The sequence below is a fragment of the Ptychodera flava genome, chromosome 10 (assembly GCF_041260155.1).
Source record: "Ptychodera flava strain L36383 chromosome 10, AS_Pfla_20210202, whole genome shotgun sequence".
In the NCBI taxonomy this organism is placed as follows: Eukaryota; Metazoa; Hemichordata; class Enteropneusta; family Ptychoderidae; genus Ptychodera; species Ptychodera flava.
Genome location: NC_091937.1, coordinates 38,015,888 through 38,042,667, shown reverse-complemented (window position 1 = coordinate 38,042,667; position 26,780 = coordinate 38,015,888). Strand labels below are relative to the sequence as shown.

General features: G+C 37.2%; 1 protein-coding gene across 4 annotated transcripts in view; it reads right to left on the bottom strand.

The window, feature by feature from the left end:
* Window positions 1-4,465: 4,465 nt before the first annotated feature.
* LOC139142701 (protein downstream neighbor of son homolog) overlaps window positions 4,466-26,780 on the bottom strand; it is a 116,675-nt gene continuing 94,360 nt past the window's right edge. For all 4 annotated transcript variants that reach the window (XM_070712768.1, XM_070712767.1, XM_070712766.1 and 1 more), the window contains 7 exons: window positions 22,292-22,413; window positions 18,726-18,779; window positions 16,851-17,029; window positions 13,070-13,199; window positions 10,944-11,093; window positions 7,674-7,869; window positions 4,466-5,005 (listed from right to left, as the gene is read on the bottom strand). In XM_070712768.1, the coding sequence (XP_070568869.1) occupies window positions 4,655-5,005; window positions 7,674-7,869; window positions 10,944-11,093; window positions 13,070-13,199; window positions 16,851-17,029; window positions 18,726-18,779; window positions 22,292-22,413 (1,182 nt within the window). In that variant the 3' untranslated portion in view covers window positions 4,466-4,654. The remainder of the gene's footprint in view (window positions 5,006-7,673; window positions 7,870-10,943; window positions 11,094-13,069; window positions 13,200-16,850; window positions 17,030-18,725; window positions 18,780-22,291; window positions 22,414-26,780) is intronic.

The following is a 26,780-nucleotide window of genomic DNA, read 5'->3' as shown; positions in this document are numbered from 1 at the left end:
GACATCGCACACTCCACCCTGTTCTGTGGAGTTGCGAAAATTGGCTCGACTAACTGGAAACGTACTTTCCTGATGTTGACTGGCAACTTTACACTCGAGCAAAGCGCATCCTGGGATAATGTAAAAAAACTCAACCAATACTACAAGAAACTTAGTCAATACAGACACTTAGAAAGGCAGGAAATGCTTAAAAAGTACATGAAGTTTATGTTTGTCCGACATCCCTTCTCACGCATCCTCTCAATGTACAAGAATAAGTTGGGGGGTAAGTCAGCCCCGAAGTTGCGCGCCATGATGCTGAAGACACTCGGAAAGACGCCAGCTTCGAATTCCTCCACCTCCGTTTTGACTTTTGAAGATTTCGTTCAGTACCTAATAATGACGGAGGAATCAGCTGAAACATGGAACTCACATTACAGACCGATCTATCATATCTGTCATCCCTGCAACCTCTCATATGACATCATCGGGCACTTGGAAACAGTCGATAGGGATTCTGCCTATGTCCTCGATATGATGGGTACAGACGTGAAATATCCACAGATCAGGGCAGGTATCACGAACAGTACCCAAGCGGAAAGTGTCCAAAAATACTTCAGTTCCTTGACGAAGTTTCAAATACGAGAACTGTACAAAATCTATGAGAGCGATTTTAAACTGTTTGGATACGAGATACCCAGCTATCTGGACGTATCAATGGCATGATTTTGTATGAACATAATTTGAAGCAAATTCCAACATTACACGGGGAGCTTTCAGTTATTGTAAGGGATCGGGTCAGAAAAGTGGAGAAATATCATGTTTTTTACGAAGCTGTACAAACGGGAAGGTCTGATATTGCAAACTTAGTCTGGGAGAGGGTCACATTTTATATTTGCTAATTTTGTAATGAACACAAATTTTCCAAAATTGTTCACAGACTTTAAAATATTTTCACGATAATCCTATGAAAATTGTAATAGCTGTTTATGGGTGGGGCTGAGAACAATATCATATCAAGCTTGATCTCTTTATTTGATAGTTGTGTCATTATTATTATGCCATTGATCGATCATACAGTAAGGGTGAGTTTATTTTTAAATTCATCATTATTATGCAATTACTTGCTTAAATTGTCCTTTATGCAATTTCCATGTCAATATTTAATTATTATAACACGATTGGAACTAATTTGGGATAATTGGATTTTCATATTTTTCGAATTTCTCAAAAGCCAGCTATGAGTCTTCACTGAAATGGCAGCATACCGTATATAGACAGTTATGGGTTTGTTTTTTTTTGCACAAAGACAGAAAAATGGTTTTACATGAGTTTAGAGGAACAGCTCAGCACATTGTGTGGCTTTATCATGATCTTCCAAATTGGCACAGAGAAAATTAATATTTCACACTCGCAATACATTAGTGTCCTTGGGCGATTGATCAAGCTGCAATTCTTCTTTGTTTGGATTCTAACAATGCTGGCATCACAAATTACCAGCACAGTGTCGACAACATGGTCTTGCTCGTTTACACATTTAAGAAAAATTACCCAGTAACTTATTTTTCTCACGGAGGTATCCGCAATGTTCTATTGTATTTCAACCAATCGTAATAGTGAGCTGTTATTGCTGTTTTAATTTATTCATAGCGTGGGTTTGCAAAAAAAAAGAATTGTAGCAAACACGATTGGAACTAATTTGGCATATAATGGATTTTCATATTTTTTAAATTTCTCAAAAGTGTTAGGTGCCAGACAGTTGAATGTTGCAATAATACAAATTACTCATAAACAAGTGTGTAATGTAAAAAGAAATGCAGATAAGATTACATTTGAAGATTAAATGGGCATTACACCATCCAATTATCCCAAATTAGTTCCAATGGTGTTAGCATTTAATCCAGGGGAGGGGGTAGGGGGGTGATAAGTTGTACCCAGTGTCTTTTCTAATATTGGTAAATCAAAGTATTGTCTTATTGTATTCTTTATGGCGTCGGTATTCCACATAGCCAAGAAACTGTATAAATGGACACACTAACTCACAGGATAAACTAGGACCACAGTCTCTAGGACCGACTTAAGCATGGGCACATTCACAGACTGTACCGGTATAAGCGGCTGGGACAGGAGGCCTAGCCATGGTTCCCTATTCAATAAATCAGTTCCAGTTTCTTTCTAAAAGATATGACAGCTACATAAAGTAGATGTGCTCAGCAGCAAAGATCGCCATCAATGCAAATTTTTTATCCAATGTTGGCTGTTTTCAGGAACTCTTGCATGATCCTGTATGTACTGTTACCACAGACTTCCATGTGAATTCTACCGTCTGCAATGGGTTCAGATCTGAGTTTAGAAGTTTTTTTAGAAAGTTTCAATATAGTCAAAGTTATTGCATTGGTCGACTTTACAGAGGGGTCACCTCTCTGTAGCGGTAACCTTGAAGCAGTCCCATTCTATATGGGGCACCCACTTTACAGAAACACCTTTACTGTATGCAATTGCTCTGCCATATGCAATTGCTTCAATTCGATACAAAAGCCTGTATGCAATTAAACATACCTGACTCAGAATAACCTTCATGAAAAAAATACCGCAATTATACGGTGTCGCTCACATTTTATCAGAATTGGTACATATTACCAGTATGGGTACCAAAGATCAACCAGAAAAACAAGAATGACAAAAGCAAATAAGGTCTGCAACTTAGGTACTGGAGGTCATCTTTAGGAACATGCATATCAACTTCTATAGCAATGGGACAAGCAGATCCTACATACATAAGCAAATGTCAACAAAAAATTAGCCAGAGAAGCTTGACAAAAAGAAAAGGTGGGAGAGTGGGGAAAAAAAGAGTACATGTAGGAAAAATATAAAAGGGATCTTTTAAAAAGGAATGCTACTCATCAACTCCCCTACCCCTCCTGAATATCAAATGTTCCACCCCTTGATCATGTTTACATAAGACCAGCTGGCAGTATATTTACAACTTTGCAGATGTTTTAATTAATACTATGAGTGCTATCATTCAAATGTAAACAGCACTTAAATCAGTTACAGATAGTGAAATTCCTTCCACTATGGGGGGAATTATGACATCTGGAATTATCCTGGATCCAAATTTCTCATCAGTTCTTGTGTGTCTTACATGCTTAAGTTGCAAAAATTGATTCGCAATGAAAAAATTTACCTCAGCTCTGTTTTCAGGATCAAATTTTACTACAAATTGATATTAAACAAGACAAAATTATGTTCACAGCCTTCGAAACTGTCTCACAACAAATCTTTGGTTGGTGTAGGTCATTTAAGGTCACAAAAGAAAATTACCTAAAATATAAATATTTGGGGGTTTCACAACACTTTGAGCAGAAAATTTATCTAATAACATCCCTCGGGACGTTTGTACCAAACTACAAAGCTATCAGACAAGTAACTTTGAGAACAAGTTTTCTTGACCATATGACAAAATTATCCCTGGACATCTGTACACCAGATGTAAAAGCCGTCTGTCCAGGGGCTTTAAAATGAAAATATTTTTTACGATTTTTTGACCAAAAATAAAAACATAACAGTTATATTTCCAATTTTGTCGTAATTTCAACAATTAGAAGGGTAACACCCTTGCAAACATCCAATCCAAATTTGAGAGCAATTGGGCTAGCGGTTTCAGAGAAGAAATTTTACTTAAAATGAGAAAAATAACCAAAAAATTCAGCAAAAATATAAAATTCAAGATATCTTCACGATATTCATCAAACTGATTTGGATCAACCTTAGTAACCTGTATACCAAATATCAAAGCTATCAGATTAGTTATTCTTGAATACAAAAAAATTTTGACCAAAACTTCGGAAAATTGCCCCAAATTACAAATATAAAAATTTCAATTCAATTTGTATACACTTGACTGATGTCATCCTGAGGAACATGTATACCAACTTTCAGAGCAATCAGATGAATGGTTTCAGAGTTAAACATATTTTTACTAAAAACTGAAAAAATTACCTGAAAAATAGGAATATGCAAATTTCATCCTAAATTTTAAACATCTGCTTTAAAATACCTAAAGGAACCTGCACAACAAGTTTCAACCCTATCTGACCAATGGTTACAGAGTTTTAGCAATTTGCAGGGTTTTCCTTTTTTCCCCTCATTTGCATATTTTTGACACTGACAAGTTCATTTGAACAAATTCACATCTCCACCCCTAGGTGCACCTGTACACCAAATACTAAGACAGTAGGTTCTGCCGTTTAGCTGTTTTTGATGTGGACGGACATACATACATACATACGTACATACATACATACATACAGACATGCAAATGGATGCAAATGAACTGATTCAGCTTATACGATTACCTCACATTGGTATACCAAATGTGAGCTTCTTAAAAAAATGCTCAAATTTAATTTTTAAAACAAGAGAGGCATCCCTTTTGACCAATGTTATACCGGCATCACAATAAGGTAGAAATTTAATGCATGAATATCATAATTATTGATTTTATTATAACCCTTAAATGCTCCTTAATTCTCAACTCAGCACACAGATCTTTCAAACACGCTTGCATAATTCAAGACCATTCTCATGAGAAAGATTAGACAGGGCAAATAACATTTTTGTAAGTTTTGTCTGAATTTTTTAAAGTTTCTCTAAATTCTACAGCATTCATAATTTACAAATTCCAGTTGTAGAGTCCATGTTGGTATTTCAGATCCCTGATGGCAAGTGTTCCCAGATGAGTGGGTTGCATAAAACTCTTCAAACAGTCCTGTTGTAAGCCACAGTCTTCCAAGCTTGATGATATCACCTGCTCATTTTCTAACTCCTCAACGTTGGTGGCAGTGTTGAAGGGTACTGTTGCATCGTAAGTGTTACAGCTCACGGTGAATCCGCCTCCCTGGGTTTGCTGGAACAGCCTGCACAGGTGGAAGGCATTATGCGGCAAAATTGGACCCGTGATTTCAACATTGCCAAGGTTCTCCACTTTTCCATTCTGGTATTGTTGAACAGTCCTGTGTTTGACCTGTAAATGTGGGCACACACTGATAAATTGGACTCTTCACATATTATGTCATCGTACTCTCATTAATATGGAAAAGCAAATATTTGTCTGCAAATTTTAATAACATTTTTGGACATTACACATGCAAGAATTTTGAAAAGAATTTTACAGAGGACTGTTAATATTATAACGAACACAGACAATAGCTCAAACTACAAGCTGTAACAACACAAATGCATGCAAGACTGACAAAATTTGTCTGCATTTCAAGCAGCAGTGTCTGATGTCATTGTCATGCATAGAGTTATATTTAGTTAAAAACCTGTACCAACAAACAGCACGATTTAAAGTATACTTCTCCATACTTTCAACATTTAGAAAGATCAACATTTAGAAAATTGGAAGAATACCAAAGATAATGGTCAAGACAATTCAAGAGTAGACCTCTAACAGGGCTCGAAATTAGCGGTAGTCCCACGTCCACTGACTACCATCTTTTCCCTGGGGCTACCAAAATCCATGAAATGGTAGCCCACATGGACTACCAAAGACCGGGACATAAAATTCAGCCAGTACTTAGTGTGCCATTTCCGGTCCGTCACTTTGGGACGAGCTAAATAGCAGTCAAATCCAGTTGGACACAGTAACATGAGTAAGACTACACTACGACTTTGTTAAGCAAATTACAACGACAACCTTGTGGTGGAACTTTGCAACAAGGTTTTAATATCACAACTGATGTACTTGGATGACAGGCACAGGAAATGATGGCTAATGAAAACGTATTTTCATTGCATTTTGATCATAATGTATCAATCACAGACAATATGTCTCCTCCCTACAGAAAGCCCATGGTCTATTTTTAGCACTGCTACAGTATGTCTAGTCTCGACGTGCTGAGAAGGTCGTGGTCGTTGTCATGACGAATATCAAAAATTTCATACAACTCTGAGGATGAAACAAGTTGCCAATAGATCACCAAACTTTTGAGTATCACTGTTGTCCATTAGGCCGAAAAATAAGATTGTTTCTGGTCACTGCGTGCATCCTTTCAGAACCTGTGCGTCATGGCATTTTTGGGGGTTACATATTAATCAGTACAGCTATCCTTGATAACCTTGTTTGCATGTTAAAAAATGCTAAACAGAAAACTGAAGTATTATGCAGCCAGTGATAAAAGACAATAACTGTTGCATCAGTAGTGCCAAACCTGCATTGTTAAGAATAAAAAAGGGGGAAAAAGAAAATCGCGTCACCACATCACTTTTGCTGAATGCTAAGGACTAGAAACACATTTTTCTTGGGGGGGGGGACTTATACCTGTTTCCTTTGGGTATTACATGTAAGTATTCACATCAAATGACAAGAAAATTCACTTCCTGGGCAGAATCTTGAAAAATTGCTTTTTCTTGTCTGGTTAATGAAAAACAATATCCCTAAATATGCATGGGCTACAAGCCATTGTCACTGGGCTATCAACTTCAGAAAATGGTAGCCCAATGGGACTACCAGGGAAAAAAGTTAATTTCGAGCCCTGCCTGAGATACAGCTTATGTTTGATAATACATATAAACACATTTGCCAATAAATCAAGGGAATATATACGACAGAAGGAAATCTGTCACTCAAGCCCTAGATCAACAATATTGGCTAAGGTAATTAAATCATTTACTTATTGTCCCAGCACACACGTTGGCTTTTCAAGCGTAAATTATACATCTAAAAAGAAGTGCCTAATTTGATTCTTGAATGGGAACTAAGGAAACAATTGAGTAAATATAAACCTTGTGTATTGTGTTCTTGAACTGCTGACATTTTTAAAATTTTGAGTGGATGAAAACAACTTATTACACTACCTTTATGTATGAGACATTTAATAATAGCATAAAAAAGTGACATGTGTACATTATATTGATTAGTCTTGGCCTTCTTTTATCCAACATGTCGTAACCATTACAAAATTCTGGGGGAACTAATATAGAATAAGTTTGGGTTTTCTGACACTTTCAGTGAATTATCTGATTATCAATGTCACATATCACGTTGCTCCACTGTCGGCCCTAACCTCTACAGCTGTTGTTGCGACGGCTTTTGTGTTTTGATTAACTGAACTACATCCAGGCTAGCTTTTGTTCGGGTACATCCCACACTCGAATTTCCAACACATGCAAGGCTAGTGTTCCTGTATTTTTGAAAAATATAGTACACAGTACCGTAGATAAAACCACATATTTTTCCTTGGCTTTATTTCTGAAAGTCTCAATGGAACTTTCAACATCCTCTTACAAAATCAACAATAAAATTCAGGAGTCCCTGCACAAAGTTTGGAACTGGAGAAACAAATACGTAGCATTTCCAGTATTTTAAAGTCAAAATGGCTGCCATGTGTTTACTCTATGGGGAAAAATAAAATGTTCAATTTTTGAAAAACTAAGTCGGTGAAAATTTTTCTTACTCCAGGAGCTTTAAAATGAGCCGCAACAAATGGTAGATCAGAAAAGATTTGTAAAAATTTGAGTTTAAATATGTGTCCTTTAAGTAAATAAAGTTTGGAGAGTATGTACATGTATACCACAACAGATATGATTACTTTCTGATACTTATGCCACACCAATTACACATGTCAGGAAATACAAGTTTGAAGCTCTATTGATGTCAAAAGTGAAAGGTAACAGACAAAGACACTCACTTTGAGGGACCTGAGTGTCGCTCCATGGAATGCTACAGGAGCCAGAATGGTTGGTGGTATTCCGGCCTGCGGTCCGGAGATAGCTACTGTACTCTTGCTGTTCAGAAGGAAATTGAAGAGGGCCTGAGTGTGAACACCTTCAACTTGGATCAGAGACTCAAGACGGTGGTCCACCTTGACAGTCTTGTCCTGTTGACTGAGTCAGTGGAGGTTGTGAGTTAAGGAAAAATGAATCCCAACATTGTGTATATTGTGCACATTTCGCTCTACTCATAATTGTTTCATTCATGTTTTGTAAGTTTTCTTTAAAGAAGTATGTGCCTTGAAATTGGAAGACTTAAAATTTTGCTCAAATTTTCCCCAATGAAACTTTCACTCATTATCTAGAAATATCAAGAATAAAAATCAGGGGGTCATCATGCAAATGCTGGTACAGAGAAAATATATTACCTTGTATTTACCAATACTTCAATTTATTCATTTTGACAAAACTAAGCATGTGAAATTTTTACTTAATACTGCAAGAGCTTTAAAATGAGCCCCAACAGAGGATAGTTCAGAAAAGATTTGTAAAAAATTGAGTGTCTAAATATCTGTCCATGAGGTGTATGCTAACTTAATTAGGTGTAAATTCTTTGAAACAAATTAATTTTCTATTTGATGCCGTCAGCAATTTGCCTTTAGAAAGTCACATTTTGTGACAACCACAATGAGTTTTGATTCAGGTGTTAAGAGAGAATCATGAAGAGGTGTTGACGCTTTTCATTTTCCATTGATATGTGAGGAAAAATTTCCTGCACATTATGCTCTTTGGGAGAACTTTACCTGAAAGATTTACTTAAGGTACTCCATGCCTTGAAAATAACAGACTTGAACTTTTGCTCAAACTTTCCTCAAGCAGACCTTCAACCATTCTCTTTCAATATCAAGAATAAAAATCAGGGGTCACTGCACAAAACTTTCGTGCTAGAGAAACAAATAACCCAATATTTATCAACATTTGAAATTCAAAATGGCCACCATCCATGTGCTATCTCTATAGAGGAAATAAAATCTAAGATATTAAGAAAACAAGCAAGTGAAAACCTTTCTTTACTCCAAAAGCTTCAAAATGATTCTTAACATGTGGGAGACTAAAAGAATATTGTAAAAGTTTGAGTCTGAATATCTGTCCCCAAATAATCTTTATGGCCCTGATACTGCTTTTTGCGGCCCGAGGTCGTAAGGCGGAAGGGCCCGAGCGTGCGAGGGCCTGTACGCCGTACGACCAAGGCCCGCAAAAGCCGTAGCAGGGACGTAAAGGTTTTATTATATACCTTATGGAATAATAAATGTGTAGTTTACATAACATTCAACATTGTTTAGGAGATAAAAATGCGTGCGATATCAAAAATCAATCGCCATTTGTGTCAGTTTTTCATAAATACGATGGACGCTTCCCGTCATGGATTGACATACATAATGACGTCATTTGTTTACTTGCAGAATTCTAGAACGCGCAAAGCAATATGTGACCAACAGAGATCAAGGCTGAAATCGAGGTGTAAGAAGGACAAAAGCGTGGTGTCAGTTTCTTGTAATTTATACTGAACAGGCACACACTTAGTATACACAGGATTTCACTGGAATTTAGAAATAAAAGCCAATGTTACCGGCGCGGCTCCACTGTCGCCACGCGCAACCTACGATCTGAGCGAGCAGACGTTTTCCAAATCTCGCGCTTGCTTTATGTACGAATGGAATGTTTGCGGATAGCAACGCGCATAGTAACCAGAATCGAGATAGTTCAGAAATGCACGCGATTGCCCATATTTGGGCACCAGGCCGGGGCGTAATACGTAAAAAAATGCACGGATCTGAGGGCCCTTTCTCCCATAGCTTTACACAGGCACTTGAATGTAGGTATATGATAAAGTGCATTTTGTCTCTATTTTTACGTTGATATCCTGGCTAAGCAATTAACTCCTCATTCATTTGAAAACCCATGTCCCTTGCATTTTATGAGAATTATAACACTCATTTTATGCCTTTGCCTTGGCAATGGAATCCTGAATTATTCATTTCCTCTTGCAGATAAACACACACAATATAAGACAGTATCCTGGACTTTATATTGTTGTACTTCAGATAAAGTAGCCATAAAGATTTTTTTCCGCTCAATATGAACAAATCTGGAAAATGTCATCCCATAGGAGCTATACTCAATATTCAAGTATTCAGACTGATTTTTGTCAATGACTGTAGTTATTGATTGGAACTGAGATACACATGGAAACCTGGTATAAACAATTATTATCATATCAGTATACGGTGCATTTCACCTAGGTACTGCAACTCGGTGTATGAGACGGACACATTCCTGTACAAAATAAACGATTAGCTTGGGTATCACAACACATTTACAGCCACTCTGTCTAGACTGAGAGATACACTTAATCTACAATGGGACTGTTTTTACAGTTTCAGCTAAGAGTTGAAGAGCTGAAGGTTTTCTCAACACAAGCGGCTGCTCTCGAAATAAAACGTTAATATGAAACTTTAACTTGAAAGGAATGAAATAAACTTTGTTTCTTGCATTGACAACAGACATTTGAGGTTCATGTAAGATCTCGAAGTTGACATCGTATTCGGGCCCTGTGTACTTCATTTCTTTCAAGGTTACAGTTTCAGCTCTTCAACTCTCAGCTGAAATTGTAAAAACAGTTACATGTACATTGTAGATCAAGTATATCTCTCAGTCTAGACTGCGGCTGCCCAATGCTGGTTTACTGTAATTAATAAGTCTGTGGCTTTGAAATGTGTCGTGATACCCAAGCTAATCGTTTGTTTTGTACGTGAAATGTGTCCATCTCATACGCTGAGTTGCGGTATCCAGGTGACACGCACTGTATTGATGGTAAAAATATGATATGATTGGCTGAGACATGAAAATACCTTGCTAGCATGCTATATTCAAAATGTAGCAAGGTTGGAACATGAGCTCTCTGCTATAGAAAAATTTCTCTTTTTGTTCTTTCAAGCCTGGATTTCGATATACTGTTGTGATATCACAGCAATACACCAACTTAGCAGCAGGCATGCAACTCTGCAGTTCACTCAATGTATGCACTCTCTATTTCTAATGCATACATGCTGTGAACTGGTAAAAATCTCTTGGTATACAGTTGCTTGATGTGGTTTATTGGTTGAATATGTGTTATTGATAAACTGCCGGAAATTCTAGACGGATCATTAAACAGAAGGGAAAAAGTTCAGACAAGAAAAGGATACAGTTTGACTTTGTGTGGCTCTAAGGAAGGAAAGCTTGTCTTATCCAGGCCCATGCTTTGCAACCATGAAGATGCACCGGAATCACTTTCTAAGATGTCTGATTCAGTTTCGGCATTATCGTCGTCATTTTCTTCCCCGCTGCTGACGTCACTGTTGAGGTTGAGAAATCACCAATAGATGTTATTATTTAGAGTGGATAATTAATGGATGAAAAACAAGAGGATGTTTCAAATGTATTTGTGGTTAGCGCATAGGAATAGTCAGAAATCAAAACTAACAAGAAAGTTCGTGCATTTCTTATTCACATTTCATCTCTCTTCAGAAATGGTTATTCAAAATGAGCAAAAAATCAGCATCAAGTCATGTTGGTAAAAATTACAAGGTTTACACAAGTGATAGCGAGACAAGTCAGTGAATTTTGTGTTTATGTATACTTTTAGGGTCTTCAAATCGTCAAATTGCAGTGAGTGCGTAGTCAGAACAGCGATCAAAGGTTGCATGGGACCCATACAGCAAATTTAAACTTTGTATCCAAGGTACCGGTACATGGGTGATTGATTAAAGTAAAAACATGTTTGTCATAATGTACATCATAACATTTAAATGTTTTACAGCTATATATAGACCTTATGTATCTACCAGTAGATATCGAGCATGAAATACATTGTTAAGAAGAAAGTCACACAAGTGCAGTGCTGACAACCCTCTCTGAGTGTGAGTTAAAACGGGTGACATTGAGCTTTTACTTGTTTTAACTGACTTGACCTTATACCAATAAGATAAACCTTACAGGAGTTTTGGTTAATAGTGTTATTCATTTTGGTTGAGGTGTAGTATGCTCCTCGAAGGTGAAAGACTTAAGTTTTACTCAAACTTTCGTAAATGAAATGTTCTACCATTCTCTTAACTACCGGGTAATCAACAGTAAAAATCAGGGGGTCACAGGACAAAGTTTGGAACTAGCAAAACAAAGTACCAAACATTTTGCAATATTTAAAATCAAAATCGTCACAATTCCTGTGAAATCTCTATGGGGGAAAAATTAAATTTTGGATTTTTGAAAAACTAAGATGGTGAAAGTTTTACTTTCTCCAAGAGCTTTAAAATGAGCCCCCACAAGTTGTAGATCAGAAAAGAATTGTAGAAATTTGAAAGTCCGACTATCTGTCCCTGATGCGCGTTCTACCTTAATGAAGTCCAAGACAGCAACGCCACTGATGAAGCAAGTGAACAAAATGTGATATTGCGAACGGGAAGTTACATTATAAATCTGGCAAGGCAAGCACATTCTGTTGAGATTTTATGCAATTTAGGGACCATCAATAATTAAAGCTGGTGCACGGCAAACATAGTTCCTCCATTTAGGGGGAGGGGTAAAGAGCTCATTTTGTTTTGTGTGTAAAGGACTTTCATATTGTTTCCTAACCTGCCAAGTATCAAACAATGAAGAATAGGCGAAGACAAAACTGTAAACAGCTGGGGATGTAAATACCTGATCAACTCAAAAGTCTAATCAGAAGAGGCACGACCTCCTAGTACATCAAACAGAATGGTGAGCAGAATGAAAGAGAAAATCAAGAAACTGTATTTGCAAGTACATTGTATTTGCAAGTGGCTTTACGCTGTCTGATGGTATACCAAGTGCAACGCAATACTATCTTTGCATTCATTGAGAACAGAAAAACCACAAAATACAAAGATGGAAAAGACAAAGAGCTACTAGAAAGATGTGAAGTTAAAGTGATAACTGACAAGCTGACGCTTTTTCACCTTTAAGAACATGGAATGTGTCAAATATTTTTCTTCATAGGAAATATGTTAAAATTTTCTTTCCTCTTAAAAGATAATACATTGTGAATCCAAATTTAGTAATATGTAGTTATCATATTTTTGTATTGGGATATGATCTGCCTTGCAGGAGCATGTGTGAGTAATTAAAGCTATCATGCTGATGCCGTCAACTTTCCAGTTTTGCATATAGGAACCTTTGCTTTCAGGGGGAGGGAGGGGGTCTCAACTGAAACGAAGGATTACATTTTTCAACCTCTTAGTAACAATGATAGCTTTCTGTGTCCATCTATCTGTCTGCGCTAGACAAAAAGCAGGAAAGAGAAAAATTATATTACCCTCTATCAGAGATATCTTCTGATTTGACCTCTGACCTGCCTCTGGTAAGTTGCTCTTTGGTGTCATGGTTTTTATTGACCTCACAAGACGTGTTGCTGGCATCTGCTAGGGGCATGATGAACTCTATTCCTGGAATTTTTTGAGTGAAAAATGTTTAATGGTCAGCCCAAAATTATGAAAAAATCAAACAGTAATAGTCTCTAACAAGAGAATCATATCATTGGCTTGAAAGTGCTCATAATTAACAATAAAATAGTCATGTACAATAGAGATGAGTACACCTTGAGGGCGCTTCATCCACAAAGTTACTCTACAACCAGAGAGGGTGCTGTTCATGACACTTGTTACTACCAGGCTCTTCTGCATGCCAACTGGCAGCTGAGGCCCACTGTGCACATTACATAGTGCAGTACTACAGTGTGCTAATATTGATATTACTTGAATTTTAATAGCCCACTTGGTAACATAAATAAACACATAGGGGTGTGGAAAGTATCACAGAATGAACACTGATTTCTAAAGAAACAAAGTGAGGTTACATGCTTCCATGATTGCAATAACTGCTGATTTACTGTTCAAGTGACATGTTGCTCAAATTTTTCAAAAGAGGGCGCTGCTCAACAGGTGATGCCGAAACACGCACGTTTCTCAGCATCAATAAGGAAGTAATAATCCTTTTGCATGATAATACTGTCACCATGGGATAAACATCAGTATAGCTGTTTGGTTTATTCAGAGTTCAAATTCAAATGAAGGCCAAACACAATTACACATTTGTTTCTCATCTTAGGTTTCTGAAAAAAGATGCAGAGACACAGTCAAGGTTTTGTCATTTTTTTGAGCTGACAAGATCTAACTTATGACATATGAACAACAAAACAGCATAGAATGTTTTCTTGCATTATAGCCCTCACAGTTAGAGGGTCTATGTGTACATCATAGCCCTCACAGTTAGAGGGTCTATGTGTACATCATAGCCCTCACAGTTAGAGGTCTATGTGTACATCATAGCCCTCACAGTTAGAGGTCTATGTGTACATCATAGCCCTCACAGTTAGAGGGTCTATGTGTACATCATAGCCCTCACAGTTAGAGGGTCTATGTGTACATCATAGCCCTCACAGTTAGAGGGTCTATGTGTACATCATAGCCCTCACAGTTAGAGGGTCTATGTGTACATCATAGCCCTCACAGTTAGAGGGTCTATGTTTATATCATAGCCCTCACAGTTAGAGGGTCTATGTGTATATCATAGCCCTCACAGTTAGACGGTCTACCGGTATGTGTACATCATAGCCCTCACAGTTAGAGGGTCTATGTGTATATCATGCATTGATAATGCTAAAACAGTGAGATGAACATGAAATCCTTCAGAAATTTTCCACCATGTGTAGCCGAATGTCATTTTTCATACTATTATTTCATGTGGAGAACTAACGCTGAAGTGCCTTGTCTAGATCAGTGTGCACACGAATAAGTAAACTAAGTCCTTTTTTTGTCAAATTTCAACAATTTCATCAAAATCTACTTCTTCACTTCTTGGGAAAAACCATACTTAACTTTGTTTCAGAACAAAATGACAAGGTCAAAGAAACTAGAGTTGTACTAGGTCATGGTCACTTTGTGGAGGGACTGTGATTCAGTGATAAAACCATGATGTCCAATACTCCGATAAATTTAAAATAATGAAAACAATAGTGAAGGTTTTATCCAGGAGAAATGTGTCCCATGGTAGAACAAATTGACCTTTACTTACATAGAAAGTTTTGTTGATGTGCCTAAACTGATTAACAAAGAATTACTAACCAGATATGAACTGAAAATGCTCACTTGTTTCATTATATATTGAAGTTGTGTGTAAATTTAAACTTTTGCTACATGTTTACAACTTCATTGACAGTGTTATGATCAACATCATGAACAATATTCACCATAAATTAATTCTAAAGGTCATTCAGAATAAAAATATATAATAAGGTGATAAAAGTATTTAATTTTCTTGATTGCTGTCATTGTATCACCACTTAATATAGCACGTGTAATTGCCTTTGGTCATGTCCTTCAAGCTATATATGCCGAGCTGTGAAAGCTCATTAGATATGTAAATTATAAATTAGCTGACATGATAATCCAAAATGACTTTCAATATTGTTTTAACCTGGTATAATCATCACTGTACATAGCATGTTTTGCCAACTTTGATCAAGTAAATCCAGTTATATATCCCTAATTAGGAAAGTTAATTAAATATGCAAATTAGGAATTGGCTGAAATAACATGCTTATGAACTTAATGTTTTATCAAAGTATCTTTAATGTCTATAGCAAGTTTCGTCAACTTTGGTCGAGTCAATCAAGATACTGGTATACATATCCTTAATAAGGAAAGTTCATTAAATATGGAAATCAGGAATAGGCTGATGTAAAAGTGCAAAATGACTTTCAATAACGTTGTATCATAGTATCTTCAATATACGTAGCAAGTTTCGTCAAGTTTGGTCAAGTCAATTCAGATATATCCCTAATTAGGAAAGTTCTTCAAATATGCAAATTAGCGATTAACTTTCACGTCACCACTTAATACCTTTCACAGTTGATATATCTTGGTGTGATCAACATTTGTAGCAAATCTCACCAAATTGTGTGCAGTCGTTCTCAATGTATATCCATTTTTTCTAAAATCATTAATTATATAAATGAGCAAAAAGTAAGCAAGCCACACCCACTAAAGACTAGTAAGTTCTTGCCATTTGCAAACTTAATCTATGTACCAGATTTAATTCTGATCTGATGCGCCATTTTTGAGATACTGGGTGCACAGACAGATGGACAGACAGATAGACAAACAGGCATTGCTACGACATTAGCTCACATGTATGAACACTTGAGCTAAAAAGGGACATGAAGTCAATGTTCAGGAAACATCCGAAATCATAGTAGAAAGCAACGACCAAAGATTAGCAAAGGTGACAAAAAACAGACACAATATTGATTCAGCCTAATGGAATGAGAACATGGCTATTTTTAGTATGCTTTGTCCTAAACTGACATGTGATTTTGTGTCTGTGGTGAGTTTTGTTAAATTGGGAGTGAGTCATACAAATGACATGATGAAGCTTCATCGCAGCTGTCTTAAAAACTTGCCTTCCCAACTTTGCTGACGGTACACATTGATGTCTGTTGTCTAACCTATACACAGGGAACTGGTTTGGGGCTTGTTCCTGATTCACACAGGCAGCAATTTCTTATTGATACACTCTCTATTAATGATTTATTATTTTTCATCTGTTGATCACGCATGCAAGATGATGCATAGAAATTATGTGCATCCCCATGCAAGAGAGACTGGGATCTATTTTAGGATGCCTACACCTGTATCACATTGACACAAAGCATCATACACTAGAGTTTATTTCTGCAGGTATAACTGAATTTCCCATCCAGTAGTGACGGTACATTGTAATTTATCTTGAGTCTTTCATATTACAACCTGCAGGCGTTAAGAGAGGTCAAACAAGGAAGTTTAGAGGCTCTTAAAGTGTTCAATGGAGTGGTTTCCAAGGGTATTGTATATTCTTCATCCTGTAAACACTCAAGTGCAATATGCTTTCAGTGGAATGTCAAGAGCTGTTGAAATTACAGTATGGCATTGATTTTATCAGGGATAGTATTTAGGTCAGCAAGGAAAAAAGGAGCAGACTTTTATGGCATAGCTGATAAAAGAAATGTGGCTTTTCAGCAATTTTGGACAGGAACATGAGGTTTGACAAATCTTGCTTACCTTGGTTTTTCAGTGCCTCTCTCAAACCCCTCGTTGAGGGCGTGATCAAAGCTGACATTCTGCTGTATCCAGCGATGCCAGCCGCTCTGAAGAGGACGGTGAATTGGTGCAGACACAAGTAGAAATATGGACAATGTCTGGATCTCAACATGTGAAACAATGAGTGAAAACTCTCTGACCTGCAATGGTAAACAACCCCACAACACAGTCATGTTTGAACCTTTTCCAAACTAAAATCTCTAGCCCTTACCCTGCCAGGCCTATAATGACTTCCCCACCAGTGGAGTCAGTAAAAAGCAGCATTGAGCCAAAACCTACGCGTATTTTTACCCACTAAACTCTGTATGTTATAGAAGGTTTAGACAGTAAAAAACCATGTTACAGTATCTCTGTTTTTAGAGGCCTTTAAATGTTCAAGTTTTTTTTATGCAAATGGACATCTATACCTCATTGGGTTAATACCCAAGTTGACCAGATGGTGTCATACGAACTTGGCAGGATAAGGGTTAAACCTACATTTTCTTCGCCAAAGATGAATTCAAATTTAAAATTACACTCTGGAAATGATTCCTAGACAAATTACACATAAAAATTCAACCTACAAAGGCAAGTGTACCGGTACATTTGACAAGGAAGTATCATGGTAAAAAAGTTATCTTTTTTTGTCGTAAACAGGACTTGACTTGTTTATAGTGGTGGTAAAGCAGGATGGTTTGTTTGTCATCTAAATACCAACCCTTACATGACAAGTATGTGTCAATATAAAGCTAAGAATAGACATTTTGAGCTCTTGAATTTGATTTCAAGTACAGTTTCCCAGAAGTGTATACCGTACTATTCTCCAAAATACAATGGAACAAAGGATGTCAGTTATTTTGATTGGGGCACTTGATTTGCCCTTGTACCGGTACAAGTCCATGTAGAAGCAGCTCAGTGAATGCAGGGCTGCTGTGTCAGTGTTCCATGCAGAATGCAGCGGTAGATGGGTGTTAAGGCTCTTGTCACACTTATAAGAAGAATTTGGAATGGTTGAGATGGTTTTGAAATCCATTTATTATAGAAGCCAAGATTATTTCACTGAAAGTAAAACATACAAACTCACTTCTGAGCGACTGCATAGTGCTAGAAATAGTATCCTGTGAAAGGTTTCTGGACAATAATCACAATTATTCATATTCATCACCATGAAAATTTACCAAAGGAGACTCAAAAACTCTTGGCCAAATTAACTTTTAATCACAGACGGATTGTCATGGTCTGTTGGAAGGGAATGTCGTAAAGAATAACAAAATCATGGAATGCAACAAACTGTTACGTTTGGAGGCAACTTATTTGAAATACAAGGATATAAGTCTTGTCTGGCTTTCAAGAGGAGACAGCGATGCGTGTGTGTAAAATCAGAAAACAGCATGATTTGGAGTCGTCTTATTGCAGGAATGCAATGGCTTCACTACTTTACAGACAAGGTATGGCTTGATAAATTGTATGAATCTACAAATCCTGCAGCCTTGATGAAACAACGCAGTATTACATAAAAAGTGAAATCATGGCCATCATTTTTTTCTACAGGCTACCATTGAATTTACCGCGACCATTGTCAATGGGACAGAAATCTGACAGGACTGCCACAGTTTAGGAGTAGGCTGCACCTTGAAGAAGTGTAAAACCCAAACAGAGCAAAAGAAAAATGAAAAAATAAAGATATGGTTTCATCAGAACTTAACAGATAAGCTTTCAAAGCATTCTGACATTTATATTTTTTTTTTGAGAGAGAGAGAATAAGGCTATAATGTTGGTGGTTGACAGCTATTAATATAGCAACTGGTGATATCAAGCATTTGATATTCAGGAAAAGTAACTAGAAGAATTTCTTACCAGTCAGACAGCAGAGAGTCTTGTATTTCCTGATTGTGCGCAAAGGAAGTCTTACTGCAAAGTGAAAAAGTATAAATTATGATAAATAAATAAATAAATAAATAAATAAATAAATAAATAAATAAATAAAATGGACATAACATATTGTCCTGTAATGTTTTCAAGTTAACTCATGTTAGTGTAGGAAAAATAGATATAAAATTTTTATAACCAAATGAATCCAGGCAGCAATATTAGATCATATCACAAAACAAATTGACAAGCACTGTCAGGCAAGAGGGCACTGTCCTTGTACCAAATTAAAACAAAACTTGCAGTTAATGCACTGGTATGTCTGTGTACTGAGCATAGTCATGAACGTTTTCCAAAGAAAATGGTGACCAGGCCATAATAAATGGTTTCCCTCAAACAATGTCTGCTCAATAGCTTAGGACATGAAATCACTTTGTGACAAAATGGTATCTGGGAAGTCCTATTGTATGCATTGTCAAACAAATACACATCTATAATTTTTCATTGTACAAGTTTGAAGAAAATTTGGTTACACATATCAGTGTCATGGCCAAGGACATGAAGTTTACTTTTTGACACAATGGATGCCAGATGGCCATATTGGATCACATCACACAATAAGTTGAAATGCATGTGTTCAAAATGGCACACGAATTGTCCTAGTGCAGACTTGGAATGAGATCTGTTCAGGCATGCCTGAGAAACAACTCTGGATTGTCACAAATGTGCACATAACCTGCATTGTTATTGTTGAAAAGTGACTTATGGTCCAGACTAGAATTCAAATATACCGGGTAGACAATAACAATGCATTTTACACATATAAATGCTAAGTTGATGGGCTACATAGTGGGTTTTGGGTGTTTCAACATTCTTTGGGGAGTAGAATAAGAAGTTGCAATTAATTTATAAAATAAAAATAATGAAAAAATCATCAAACGTTAGCATTACTGGCCATTCATGAATATAATGAAAATTCATTGAGTCAGCTATATATATATATATATATATATATATATATATATATATATATATATATATATATATATATATATATATATATATATATATGTTTGTGTGCAAAATCAAAGGTATAGTATTTTTCATTCGCAGTAACTCTTGACCACCCCATTTGCATATTGAAACAATAGTTATTAACACACTTTGCATACATTAGTGCCACTCTAATCCATTGTGCTTTGCACACTGGATGAAAGAGTAAATGTGTATTCAAGGAGTGGTACGGCAACAACCTGCAAGGTGGGCTGTCAGTGTCAGGCCTCTATGTTTGTCTGAAGCAAGTATGACATCATCAGTTTGTGACTTCACCACTTCTTGACTATTAATGATGGAAGGCAAAACACAGCAAATTATATCTCTAGATGAATTTGAGGTTCTTTTTGAAAATATTCTTACACTTACAGGTGTTTGTTGTTCTCAGTTTGAATTTACAATAATTTTTGACATGACATGGGTAGAAAAAACTAGAAGCTTCAAGAATTCAACATGCTTAAAAACAGATTAACATTCCACTCTACATACAATGGAAGTTACTGGGTGCTCTTGCTCAATGGAAACTTGTAATTCCTTGGGTTTGAACATGTCTGTGAGCACACTAAGTCTTGTCCTCAGTTAAAATTTCCAATTTCAATGCAGACGGTCATTTTAGATTGAATTGGTAGAGAGCTAGCAATCCAACTACACTCTAGATTCTAGATGAAAACTTTGGTAAACAGCACTACAGCAGAATTGCGTGGCTAGAGGGACTTTTAACTCTGTCATCACTAAGGTTTGGCCCAAACCCACTGTTTTCAATGGCGAGTGTGGACCTGTTTATAGGGGGGAAGGCGGTGTGCTGTAAATCATTACGAAGGCACTGTATCTCATTTTAATGTAATTTACAATCAAGTGACCTAATAGCCGATATAGCTTCACTGTGTTATGTAGAGAATAGGTATTTGTGACACAAGTGTTGATCAGGTGAAAATTTTTGATAGCTCATTTCTGGATGGCCTGACCAGAAAATGGTAAAAATAGCTGCAAAAATACCCAATTAAAGATTTCATCATAATTTGAATATCTCACACTAAGAACATCCCAAAGAACATGTTAACCAAAACTATCAGACGAGTAGTTTTTTGAAAATCAAATTTTTGGACCAAACAGGGCAAAAATTGGCCAAAAATTCAAAATTGCAGATTTTGATGGAGAAGTCTAGAATGTAATAAGTTGATGGACGCCGAGCGACGGATGCTGGATGACAGATGATGGACGCCGCCACACATCCATCTATTAGATAAGCTTTGCGTCGTTGACTGAGAAGCTAAAAGTAACCTGTCAAAGGCCTGACTGGCACTTGAAAGCATGTGAATAAACACCAATGTTGAATAGGTCAGAAATACTGTCAACATTTTTATGAGTTTGCATTCTTCCCTAGATTTCTCATATTGAAGTCAATAGATTACTAAAAGATGAAGTGATCTATGACAGGAAGTTGTTTGTTGTTCAAATTTTTCTTTCGTTTTCTCTTTCCCGAAGTTACCATAAAACGGATATACTCCATATTGTCCATTACAGTTTCAAAAGCAGACCTTACACTTTCACCTCATTAAACTTTAACCTTTGCCAATTCCACCATGGTTTGGCACAATTTTATCGATGATGAGTGTGGACCAATGACAGGTATAGGTAGTTGGTCAATGACCGTCTGAATCTAGGTATGCACACTCTGATAGAGCATTACATGCACAACACATCCAAATCTTTGAGTCCATTTTTCTGAAAATATCTTCATGATAGCCCTATATTTGCACATATAATTATGTAATACTTCCCTGTATCACTGCTATAAACATTGAGTTGGGAGGGCTCCCTTCATGTCAATGACAGCGTGACTAACAAAGGTTCTCTCTGTCTCAAATATCTTTCATCAGTACTCTCATCTGAGCTTCTACATCAATACACTCCAAAAAGACAACTCCGCTCTTCCTCAGATTCTCGACTTCTCAGTATTCCATGAGTTTCCACAACGACTTTTGGCAAGATTTAGAGGAAAGCTGTTTGTAGATTGAACTTTTGCCATCTTTTACAATAATTATTTTGGTTTTGTTATTGTCGTGACTGGTCATAATCTCGCAGATCCTGCTAGTAAATCTTGCATATCCCGGTAGTAAAACATGTTCACTTATCAGTTGCCTGAGCATTGTTACTGTCTGACCTTACTCCTAGATGTCAGACATTGCATAAGTAGATGATGTAATGTCTGGCATCATAAACAGTTTAACCCTTTCATAACTTGACTACTGCATGAGACTGTTGTTTGCAATAGCATAGGTGGGCACCACATGCACGGAATTTGGATTGGAAGACATGAACTGAGTGAACACTTAGACTGGCACAACTCTGATAAACACATTAACAACTTCAATCAAGCACTCATCACACATCAGTTAGAACAATAAGATGAATAGTTTCCTCAGTGAAAAATGACCCAATCATTTTAAAAAAGGATCGCAACTTTGGTTCTGTTCACCATTTTAATTTTTAAAACCTACTTTGACTGTTTAACATCACCCGCCAGTCGGGGAAACAGTTTCATCCAAGGAATGGAGGGATGGATCCATGACAGAAGACACTGCTGAAACTGTGAACGGGCGCTGCTGTTCTGCCGGAAATCCTGTTGTTAAAGAAAAGTGACTTGTTTATAGCTGATGTGATCATACTTTATGGACACCAGGTCAATAATAGTCTGCCTGTGGCATTTCTATGTCATTTCCTTGTGTTTTGTCCTTATATGTGAATGTAATATTGAATAGTTGGACCTAAGGTAGTAATATACAGACACATTACTTGAACCACCATGTACCGTAGACCCCTTTATCCCATAAAAGGAAAGTTTACTTTACTTCAGAAAACAGACTAGTACATCTCACTCTCAGCACCATCTTTTTGATTGGGATGCTTGTTTCATGTGATCAAGAAGTTGTCTGTGAGTGGTAGAAGAAAGACAGGAGTACTACTTTTGATTTAGTGTGTATGTCTTCATTTCCCTGCATAGAATGTGTCAAGTACAGTATTACCCAGCTTAACAGTGATAACACCAGCTTACATTCATTCTACTCATACAGTGGCAGACTTGGCTGAAAAGTCAATGTGGTTTAAATTTGCTGAAAACCGGGCTGACCTGCAAATCAAACTGTTATTACATGGTCAAAAAAACCCTGGACACACAAGCAGCATCATGTTTGATATACTTGAATGTATGAATGTATGAATATGTATGAGGTACAGATATTCAGAGTAATAAACTTTGACAATATTCTTTTGGTCTACCACTTGTGGGGGCTTATTTTGAAGCTTATGGAGTAAATAAAGTGGTTCAAAGCTTAGTTTTGTGAAATCATAAAATTTATTTTCTCCTATAGAGATAACACAGGGATGATGGCCATTTCCAATTTCAAATATCAGTAAATTTTGAGTAATTTGTTTCTCTAGACCCAAAATTTGCATGGTGACCCCTGATTTTCATTCATGATTTTGAAAGAGAATGGTTGAAAGTTTCCTTGAGAACAGTTTGAGGAAAAGATTAAGTCTTTCACTTTCGAGGCACAAACTACCACAATCTCCACACAGAGATTGAAGCGCGGTGGGGCAGCAGCGCTGGGCGGATATTTCAAATCAGCTAGAGGGTCTCTGAGTCATTGACCGCTCGCCCCCACCAATCTCTGCTTCAGGCAAATTTAAATATTCCAAACTCAGACTTCTTTCAGTCCTGCACGTGGCTAAATAAACGTGGCAGAAATAGCAGATTATGTTAGGAGCAATCCAGCTAGAGATTGCACTGTCCGCACACTGGTAAAAGTAATACATTATAGACTAGCAAAAATATCAAATAATCTGCTAAAACTTTAACAATCGCGTCTGCAAAGCTGACAGCCGTTGGGGCATACATTTTGAATCATCGATTCACATCCCTGTCACCAAGAGCAAGGTCTATATTTTATAAGTGTTCACGGAATCGAGGATTGATATCGAAACTAGTGTATTATTCATTTTATTTAATTTTTTTGGTTCGAAGTATTGTATATAAAAAAGACAGAAAATGTACATCATAGAAAACGCGCAATACCCAAAAAGTTGGCAGAGATTAGTGTGGCTACTACATGTACGTAGACTCCCTAGTTAGCTAGTTTATAATTTTCCACGCAACTACAATCTCTGTATGGAGATTGCAACTACCAGTGCCTTGAAATAAAATGAATTCAAGTTATTAATGCTTGGATTCTCAGAAGTTTCTAACTATGTGTTTATGTAGTTGAGGCAAGGACTGGGGTTAGTTCAAGGCCATAGTTGGTACTTAATAACTTAGTCCATAGTCCATACAGATAAAAATTGCATTACTGAAAGGAAATGGTTCGGAAAAACAAGGGCAAATTACAAGGTCTGCAAAGAGTGTTTTTCGTCTTGACCAAATCCGTCATACTCACAGTGCATCAGCTAACATGATATTCAGCAACAAGGAAACTATACAATATTACAGTCAGTAACCCTGTGTATGCATGGCTGTATTTTACTTGATTTCAATGTCTAACCCTCTCATTAGAACTTTGGAATTTTGGCCAAATTGGCTGAGGGCCCAGTAACCACACCAACAGCTATGAGAGAATTTGAGCTATGATGGTTTCAGGCTGTGGATATCCAGTCACACTATAAATCAAGCAGAAATATGAGCCAAGTTGGTCTCAGGCCCAGTTGATTTGGGTAGAGTTGGTTTTACCTGGGGTATTTGGTGAGCAACTTAAAACTGCTCAATGCAGAGAATATAGGAAGACATACCGGTACGCCTACCGGTACATTGATTGATGATAAGCTGTTGTAAAGCCTTTCAGACATTTCACACAGACTTTCTGGGAATTAATATTGAATCTTGTTTAGAGCTTGCACTATATTCATACTGCACTTTGGAAAACCTCATACACAATGGGCACTTAATAATTGAATGCATACAAGCGCAGTTTCGTGCCTATGTACCCAGGTTGCCATAGTTACAGTACATATCTCTACAGTACCAGGTACAAAACACACTTATTCACAGTAGCGGGACAGAAGTCCATCTTCCCACCTCTGCTACCAAATCACTGAAGTGTGTTTTGTCTATATTGTTTACGAAAGACAAACACCCACACACAGATAATCTATCAAAAGGTTTACGGTATCAAACAAGAATACATGTACAAACGCTACGCACATCAGTTCAGGTGTCAAGTCAGCTGTACAGTTAGCCTCCATTCATTCGTGATATTTGGTGTGCCTGTTGCTGACAGGCACACCAAATATCACGAATGAATGGAGGCTAACTCATGCTTGCATGGATGAGCATGTACCAGATACACGTTTGCACAGGGCTGAGAAAGGTGTATAGTAACGCATATTTTCAGACATAAACACATACCAGTAATTTGGCGAACTGCAACCAACAGTGTAATCAACATGCCTAATACTCAGACAAGTTTGAGAACACGTACAGACCTACAGAAAAACATCCGATGTTCTAAAATCTGTTAATTCCAAGACTTATATCAAATTTAATTAAATTCAGAGGGTCTGCACAATACTGGTAAGCTTGTGCAACTGCTTTTCATGAATATTCTGGGTGCACATGTGTACACTGTACAGGTCTACAGGGTTTGCTCTGGCTACTCAAGCTGATTAGCCTTTTTGGCTAATACAGTGTGAACACAAGTAGCCAGATTTTTCTTATGAGAGGTGAGGTCAAGGGTCACACACATTCATCTCGAAGGGTCAAAGGTGATATCATTAAATACTCAAGAGTAATGATAACCAAATATTTCAGGTCTGCCACTTTCTCATCATCATATGTATCCTCAGTGCTGCTTTAATAGTTCAATAAAAAGAATGCTTCGTATCAAAACTCATGCATGACTATTGAACACCACTTGTGAACTTTCAAACGTCAACCAAAGAAATTGTGAAGTACAAAAAAATACAGAAAAGAGTAACATCCTCAAGATCTTCATGAACGTGGCATGGCATGCCATGATCACACTGATATTGATACACGTCCGTGCATGGCCAAAAGACAGCAAAACTCAGTAACAATTTCCAAGCTAAGTAAACAGTGTTTTACAAAGCTGTTTTAAATCAAACTGGTTTGCACAATCCCTCGATATAGAAGTGACATTTTGGTGACATTTCAGCTTGAATCATACCTTGAGATAAAATATAAACGTGAAACAAAAGACATCATGTGTGCTGCCATTCACGTTCAAGAGCATGGTGTGAACCCGTGAACTGGCATGTGCATTGGCTGCACGTAAAAGCAACTCTACTTTCCAAGATCAAACGGTCCGTGTCTTGTTAAAACACAGCATAGCAGTGAAAATTGTAATGGTCACCGGTAAAACCGCTCTTCACAGATGAAAGGATGATCGCTGAAAACAACTGAAATTGCATGTTTAGACTTGGACTATGACAACCTCCCGGGAAAACAGGACAGCGTGAACGTGAACAATGGCGGACGTAACTAGAGTGGGACTATTCTATTTAGGTAACGGGGGACATTTCGGAGGGGCACAAGTACATGTATTGGGTATACGTGCCATTTTGCTCACGATACTATCACGGGAACTTCGATGTCCCATTAGCTTCTTTTATCTGAAAAGTAATTTTACCAACTTGTACGACCCATTATACTCTGAAAACAGTGGCAGGGCTTATACTTAGATGAGTACGATAGTACTATGGCGGAAGACTTCCCAAGAAGTAAAACAAAACACCGCAATGCAACAGAACATCGTAGAACAAAGCATGGATGTAAAAATTAGTGACCGAACGTACAAATTTTGAGTCGCCAGTCTGGCGATTGTTCTGACCGTCTGAGTCGCCAATGAGTGAATCAATTCGCCATTTTGCCGTCTGGCGAGCGGTAGCGCGAACACTGTACAGGTCTATAAAAAATACTAGTTTAAGGAAGGATCAGTGAATCGCCAACTCAAAAGGAGTAGATTTGGTCATCCTTGGCGA